Source organism: Beta vulgaris, chromosome 4 (genome assembly GCF_026745355.1).
Source record: "Beta vulgaris subsp. vulgaris cultivar EL10 chromosome 4, EL10.2, whole genome shotgun sequence".
Taxonomy (NCBI): Eukaryota; Viridiplantae; Streptophyta; class Magnoliopsida; order Caryophyllales; family Amaranthaceae; genus Beta; species Beta vulgaris.
The window spans coordinates 51,750,451-51,759,034 of NC_079205.1; the positions used below are offsets into that span (position 1 = coordinate 51,750,451).

The following is an 8,584-nucleotide window of genomic DNA, read 5'->3' on the forward strand; positions in this document are numbered from 1 at the left end:
AGAATTTGGATTCAAAAATTCACCACAACAACCTGCTGAACAATATACTTGCAAAGGTAATATGTTCTGCTAGCATGCATGGCATGTTTGGTTAGTGGTACTAAATTGTGGTAATGGTAATGCTTTTTAGTATAACTTGGTGAAGACATTCCAATAACATCTATGGTAATGGAGCTTGGTATCAAATCATGTGTTTTCCTTCATAAATTTCCATTACCACCCAATACCACCTTCCCAAGTGGCAATGGATGGTAATGAAATTTTAGGAAGAAAATAAGTGTTTTGAGATAAAGTAGCATTACCATGGAAGTTAACATGGGGAATGCCTTCACAAATTTGCACTAGAAACCATTACCATTACCACCATTTAGTACCGCTAACCAAACGGGCCAGAAATGTAAGAATGCCAGTTATTCAGCATTAATATCATGAAGAATTTAAAATTGCTGACCCCTAAGCTCTATAAAATTCCCTAAAAGCACAAATATTTAATTGATTTATCAATTTTGGGATTGCTCTGTTGCTGCTTGAGTTTCGGATTACGTAAGATAGATGGGTCTCACGATGATTTTCTAATAATTCTAAGTTAAAGTAGCCCTCCTTCTTTTTCCTAATGCAGATAGAAGGAAATAATGCGAATGCTGATGATGCCATAATGCTTGACAAGGATGGCTATGTATCTGAAACAAATGCAACGAATATTGTGAGATTGTCTTACTTATTTGGCTTCCGTACATTTTAGAAATATCTCTATAGGTCTGGTTCTTAAAAAACCTGCTTTGCATCATTTTTAAAAATATTTCCCTGGATACCTTCATGTAAGATAGGGACTTGAAAAATTAGTTTTTTATTTGGTTCAAGCAAAACTGCTAATCCGACTAGCAGTTACCTAAAACCGTTAATTCAATTAGCTGACATTCTCTGTATTAGTAGATCATGTTATAATTTTAGTTTTAACCATGTTTGTAGGGATGGAAACAAAGTAGCCCACAAACTCTCTCATGTTAGTAGTCAATTTGTTGATATGAGGGTTTGGATAGAGGAAGTGCCTCCTGAGGTTGTTAGTGCTGTAATTTCAGATAAGACTTGTTTGATTGAATAAAAGGCTACGTTTCCTGTCAAAAAAAAAAAAAAAAAATTAGCTTAAGGAAAATTGCTAATTAGCGGTTCTTTATGAGTTCTGACCATATAAACCCCACAATTTCCCAAGGACATTAACCCCATTTCAGACAAAAATAAACCTCATAGCTTCTCTTTCACTCGAAGTCGAAATCCAGTGCCTTCCGCCACCTCAGACTGTAACCCCATTTCGGGTTACTTGTTGCTGTCGCACTGCAGTTCTTTCTCTACTACTATCGCATCCTCATACCTAGCTTTGTAAGGTATTTCTTTAAAAGTACAAAAAAAAGGACAATCTATGTTGATAATTATTGTTTCAATTATCACCATAGACAAAAACAAGCACGTAAACATTCAATTATCAAACCCAGAAAACAACAATTATCAACTTAGAAAAAAAAGAAGAAGAAATGGAGAGATACCTGCCTTTTCACCTCCACACCAATAGCATGCTTCTTACGAATCAGATGCCTTCTTCTGGCTCTCAAACTGTGACTTGCCGGCATGGTTTCTCTCCTGTAATACGAGTGGTTAAAGTCAGGCACAGATTATACAGGATGCTGATAATATGTGTTGACCGCTAATTTGACAAGCGGTTTTACTGTGCGGTAACCGCTAATTCACTTAGCAAATTTGTTCTGGGACAATAAAAAAATACCTTTTAGCGGTCCCGTCCTACGCGGAGAACCTAGGGAATTTTTTTGGATTCGGCGTAAACTAGGAATATTTTCTTAATCTAGCATTATCTAGGAACAAAATTCCACTTCTCCCTGTCCCCAAATGAATGAAAGAGGTTGTAAATTCATATTTGCAAACAGACAAACAGGTCACAGTCTTTGTCTCTCTCTCTCTCTTCTATTTTTTTTAAGGAAGGTCACAGGGGTTTTAATGTGCACTAGGTTAATATGGCTGTTATATGCAAATCATGGATGTTGATAAATGCGTAAATAATTGCAAGAATAATATAGTTTTGGGGAAATGTCCAATATGATATAATTGGGTTATTGCAAGATATTGTGCTTCCGGGGCTTCTAGGTAACGTACGATGAACTTCATTGGCGAGGATGGATAATTGGAGTACTGGTGACTCACCCTGTCTCACACAACTTATGATGGGGAGTTGATCCTCATCACCCATGTGCGGGGTGATTCCCCTCAATACTCCTTCCCCCCCCCCCCTCCTTGGCTGTGGCCCCTACGTACAAAATGAATGACAACTTTGCTGGCAAAAGATGTACTTCGAAAAGTGTGGCATGCATGTTGATACGTAATCAGCTATTCTTTTTTTGTAACTTTTTTTAAGTTTCATCTGGCAGTTTATGGTAAAAAAAGGCAGAGTCTTGACACCTCATGCGGACTATTGTCTTCCTGGAATAACTCGAGCTACTGTAAGTCTTACAATTCCCCTTCCCCTTAGCCTGTTCGGTGTAGCTCAATTTAGCGTGATCAAGAATTGGACGTAAATAGCTCTATGATGCTTATTATGAAATATTACAGTTGCTGAAGCCGTGAATTTCTCTGCTTGTTTAATTTATCCAAATGCACCTCCCTGTTAAACCAGTTTTTGGGGAGTAGTAAAGTTGTATGTTTCTGATTGTTTCGTCTGTTCTGTCTTTGTTGGGTCCTTGTTGCTCCCTCTTTTACCTTGTCATTGCAGATAACGTTACCCCTTTTGAAGCCTTAGCGGCTTAGCCATCATTTTCAATCTATGTTGCTCGGATTCGGGTACCCATGTCTGACACAAGTGCGTGTTATAGCTATGTTACTCCGCCACCTTCATTTACGTCAAAAACCGGGTGTTGTGTCGTGTCCGACTTGACGCTTCATTTTAAACTAAAAACTTTTCTTTTTTCTACAAAATAGCCGAGTCGGACACTTGGACACCCGTATCCGAGTAGACACTCAATCCGTGTCTGAGCAACATAGTGTTATAGTGTCCGATTCAGCTATTTTTTGTGAAACTTTTTCAATTTTTTGGCCCAAAACGAAATGTCCAAGTGTCTCACTCTCACTCATTTATGAATGTTTAGGATCCGACACGGGGACTTGAGGTGAAATGAAGAGTCCGAGTAACATAGTCTTCAATTTTGTTCATTTTTACCAAACTGCAAATGCCACTTGTTTCAAATTTAAGATGTCTGGCTACAACAAAATTCCTTTCTCAATCGAAAAACTCCAAATTGGGGGGAATACATATACATTCCTATGAATTAAATATGCTAGTCCAAGGAAACTGATCTTAGATGCATTTTTCACTCCTTTCTTATTCCTCATGCATAATTTGGTTCGATGATAGGGTTTGTCTTTTTTAGGATCTATTATTACATTATTGCATGACTCGAAACAAAGTGAGGTGCATCCGACAATGTGTTTATGCGTCCAGAACAGTGAAGCATGAATTGACCCTTAAAACCTTTGCACGTGAAGTTCAGGCAATCTCAAACATCTAAAAGCCTTGATTTGTAAAGAGAAGCATCAATATGAAAACAAATGATAATAACTTGGGATGTTTAGCTCATTTCAAAAAAAGATGATTGGTCCTTTCGGTTCAAGGGTTGGATGTGGCCAGTTACTGTTCTTCCATCTTCATAGAAATGCATGCACCAACCAGGATGAAATTGTTGGGGGTTTGGAATTTGATACTAACCAAGTCTTTATAGATAAAAAGATTAGTGCTGAAACTTTTTGACCATTAGAGAAATTATACAACATTTTAAATTGCAATTCCTTCTTTCTTTCTAAAACTTTCTATACTCCTCTATGATAATCTCATTGTATGTTACTGATTCTAAAAATGGTGACAAAGAAAGGGGGTTATGTTTCATATGAGTTTTTAAGAATTTGAGATTCTTGCAAGTTCAATGTACTACAATGAAGTCTATTCATTAATTCTGGTTGGTGAGAGCTAGTTTTTGTAAGAAACGAGGTTTGCGGTAAAAAGAGTCAACTGCACCCTCTTGTTTCATGTATATGAGAATCCCTACAATACACTTCTCGTGTAGTAGCTGCTACTACAGCAGTACTGCTGGCCTCCGTTTTCTATGTGCAATGATGCTGTTAACCTATGAGGGTTACTGTTTTCCTTGTATGTTTCCACTCGAACCTTCTAATAATCAACATCAGTAGCAATGTTTGTGGTCTGTTTCAAACCTAGCCCTTTATCTCACCGGTTTGATTCTAACATGAAAGCTTGGGAACTGCTGCCACTGTTGTCCTCTAGAGCATGATACTGCCTTTTTAGTTTCAGTCTTTCAGATATACGATCGAGTCTTATAGGAAGAAAGGGGTAAATACAAAGATTATGAGTCTAGTGGAAGCAAGCGATACCAATTGGTTAGTGTTTGGGTTGTTGCATGTCCTACATTTGGTGAGTGATTGGCAAGTGTTCTGATCAGTCAATGTGGTTTGGGAGGATTTAGTGAAAAGGAGGGAAGAAGTAATTTATTTTACCATGCAAGTGAACAATCTTGACTTCAACATATCTCCAGTAAATACCAATAATGTCATCTGTATATTTGAAACTTGAAAGAGAGATGCAAGTGAACAATCTTGACTTCAACATATCTCCAGTAAATACCAATAATGTCATCTGTATATTTGAAACTTGAAAGAGAGGTCATAAATTTTTTGTGGATCAGCGTGCGTCTTTCTCATCTATGTTGGAGGTCGCGGGTTTGTTACTTTGTATTAATAATGGTTATTTCATGGTTTGGGTTTAATGTGGTAGGAGGACTACTCCAAGAGGGAGAGTGTCATGTGGCACATGTACTCTATTGTCAATGCCTTTTTACATAATAGGTATTGATATGTTCAAGTTGGAATTTTGAATGAGGAATACTCCAAGAGGGAGAGTGTCATGTGGCCCATGTACTCTATTCTCAATGCCATTTTACATAATAAATATTGATATGTTCAAGTTGGAATTAGTTTCAAAGATTTTACGAACTCATGTTTAACGTTGTTGGAGGTACAATGTTCTATGTAATTTCGAGAGGTTTTTCCTTTTGGATTGATTGGTAGAATGGAAGTATTGGTAACGTAAGATGCTTGGACTCCATTTCTAGACCTAATCAATGCCAATGATCAGTTTTAGGACTCAGCTTCATAGACCTCATAAAGCCCTTTTCCTCAATTATATCAAAGGAAGATGTGAATCTGTTTTTTTGATCTACTGTGAACTATTTGGTTTTGATTGGAATAGATTATTCTACATTAGAGGGGGGAAGTTGTCCTGAAACTTCATTGGAGCATCTAAATGTTCTGTATGCTAATTTCAGGAAGCAAATGACTGCAAACTTTGTTGGTATAGTTTCTCCTCATCTATTAAGTAGTGCTCGTGTATTTGTTTAATCTAGCCGGTGTATGTGGAAGTTGATGGCTCTTCTTAGCTTCCTTATAGATTTATGGAGTTGAGTTTTCTGGCAAACTTGAATACAGAACATGATAGTGACACTGTTTCATATTCTTAGGTTCTTCCCCTTTCTTACATATATTGGTGGTCTTGTACTGCGCATTTGGATTCTATCTTCACCAATATAAACTTTCTTCTATGTAGAACTTACTAGATATATTGTATGATGCCAGTGTTGCCACTATATTTGGGGGACGAAAGCATCAATCTTTATTCATGGCTGGGTTAGGTGGAACTTGGATGGATGTTCCTCATCCATACTAATTAAGTGCACTCTTTGCGATTTCTCTGGTTTAGAACTACAACTTATGGTTTTATTTTTATAGACCCCCCCCCCCCCTCACTGCCAAATTTATTGTAATTTTTCCATATCTACGGAACAGAATGTTGTGTAATGATACTGCTTTCATGACTGAACTGGGTTGGTAATATGTTTTCATTTCACCTTTGTAGAATGTTTAATAATACCTTTCGAATTTACAGGTCATGGAACTTGTGGTGAAGGAACGTTTTGCCTTAGAAGAGCGACGAGTTAGCCTATCAGAGTTCCATACAGCAGATGAGGTCTTAATTTTCACTTTGCTGATCTTATGTTCTTTGCAATTTTACATTTCTGATTCACTTTTCATTTTTTGTAGTCAGCGCTAATACTTTCATATCCTCTCTTCTAACTTTCTTCGCAGTAAGATTTGCACTGTTTTGTGTGAAATAATTGACCAGAAGCTTCACCATTTGATGATATTCTTGAGAGTACTCTGTAGAACATGCCCTATACTTCTTATTTGAACATAGGCAATTTTTTGTTCCTAAAACTGGTTCTGAATTAGTCTCTGCACGATTGCAGAAATTTTGTGCCATCTAATAAATTGTGTTTCTGTAACATTATCATTGTCTTCAACTGATTTATGTATATGCTGGAGTGATAGAATCTGCACTCTACTTATGACTCATTCTGATGTCTATTTTTTGTAGGCATATGGCAACTGGTTTGAATTGGATATTGTAAATGCGTGAACTGTTAGTTATTTCAATTATTCAGCACAAAGATGTCTTTTAGGTCAATGAGTAACTGATCTGGTGCTCACTGGAATCTTTGCCCACCCAAATCTGAATGCATGTTTATTGTGCAGCAACATTGTCCAATCACTTTAATGAGCTTATATTATCTTTTGATATGGTCCCAGAAATGATAGCCTTTTTTGCCTTCTGTTTCTGATCCAGTCTCCTATATCTGGTTCATTGACCGACTTTTTGTTGCAGGTCTGGACAACTGGAACCATGGGAGAACTAAGCCCGGTAAGTTTGTCTATTCCGAACCATGAAGTCATGATCATAATTATTCGAGCTATATTGTGCAAGTGCTTGATAGGGGTATTTTCTGTCAGGTGGTGAAGGTTGATGGCCGTTTGGTTGGAGATGGGCAGGTAGGACCTGTGACACGGACGTTGCAGAATGCATACAAAAAGCTCACAGAAGAGGCTGGGGTGCCTATTCCCACCTATCAGAGAGAATGATTGCTTTTTGTTGAAAGGTATGTTAATGTGCCTAGTTGCTCAGCTAATTACCACTTGAAATTCTGATGTGACCTTGTTTACATTTGTTTATTTGGAGTCAAATTATGTCACGTGCCAAGTTTGGTCTGTCGGGTTCTCACTAATACCAAATATTATGGTTCAAGGAACTTTTGTCACATATTGCTGGAACTGATGGCTTGATGAGGAGTTTGATTGTCTTTTGAAGAAAACTTCGATTTGCAAATGAAGAAAGAAGCAGCAGGAAAATAAATTATGATCTTCAAGGATAATCCTGTTTGCCCTTGTTTATAAATTCAGTTGCTGGTAAGAGTTGCGCTTGTGCTTGAACTCTTAAGTGACTTGAAGGAGTATCTTGGGGATTTTACACACTGTAAATAGTACAATGCAATAGTCCTGAAAAAAAAATATTATTGCTTGATATATGTCCCCCTCTTATTATTGATTCTGTAATATTGAAGTTTCTGACGCCTCCCTAGTCCCTACTGTACCCCCAATAATCACGGCCTTGCAGCAGTTTGGGCAGTTTTGGGCGTTCAGTCGTTCAATTAGTCTGTGGTGCTGTGTTTTAGCAACATATCTCCCTCATTTGTGTGGTATGAATAATCTCTAATTTCCTTTTCTTTGGTAAGTTTATCTTTGCTGAAGACCAGCTTCATCTAGTTAATTTCATCATGGTTATGGCTACCAGTTTCAATTTTTAGCTTGTTTGTTGATGTAGTGGATAAAAAGTTTCAAATTCTTGTTTTTATGCTTTTGCTTGTTTGGGATTTGTGGTTTTATCTAGTGGTTTAGTTATCTTGGACCTTTAAGATGTTTTCCTTGGAATTTTATAAGAGACTTAAGGGGGGAAAAATCAACTCTCCACTAAGGGTGAGGAGCTAATGGAGGAAGATGAAGCTGTGTTTGATTTAATCGTAAGTTCAAAAAATTCGGAGGGAGTTCTTGAGGGATTAAAGGAGGAAGGTAATTTTACTTTTTAAGCAAAAGAAAATTGATGATGCCTTAGAGAAATATGGATATGCAGGGATTTATTCTTGTTTGGTATTAATTTGTAGAGGAATTTATTCTTGTTTGGTATTAATTTGTAGAAGAAAGGGAAATGATTTGAGTGTTTTGAGCTGGCTATTTGTATTCTTTCAAATTCTGCAGCTTGTTTTAGCAGAAAAAAATGAGTAATGAGAGCAAATAGGTAGGTTCTGTTTAATCGTCTTTGAATTTAGCCCAAACAGTATGAAAGCTTTATTTAGAAGAGCTATGGTTGCCATAGAGGTGGGGAAAAAGGATTGGGTGTATTGGGACTTGTTGATGGTTGCTAATATCGATCTTGAAAATAAGGAGGTATCCAAAAAACTTGAAGAGATTAAAAGCTCTTTTTTCAAGGGTAATGTAGAAATGCGCCTCCAAGATGACGTCCCAACATGTTTAGGATTAGGAGTTTCTTTACCAAACAAGAAGGTTAAAATGTATCTCGAGCATAATGATAGTTTTGAGTTTGAATGATAGGAAAGGAGCTTATGAT

The 8,584-nt window shown here is 37.1% G+C and overlaps 1 protein-coding gene across 1 annotated transcript in view; it reads left to right on the forward strand.

Moving 5' to 3' along the window:
* Positions 1-7,693, forward strand: part of LOC104907402 (branched-chain-amino-acid aminotransferase-like protein 1) — a 58,548-nt gene extending 50,855 nt beyond the window's left edge. The window contains 7 exon segments of the mRNA XM_048643273.2: positions 3-56; positions 620-703; positions 2,436-2,507; positions 6,014-6,094; positions 6,791-6,826; positions 6,916-7,061; positions 7,209-7,693. Of these exon segments, the coding sequence (XP_048499230.2) occupies positions 3-56; positions 620-703; positions 2,436-2,507; positions 6,014-6,094; positions 6,791-6,826; positions 6,916-7,044 (456 nt within the window). The 3' untranslated portion in view covers positions 7,045-7,061; positions 7,209-7,693.
* The last annotated feature ends 891 nt before the right edge of the window (positions 7,694-8,584 follow it).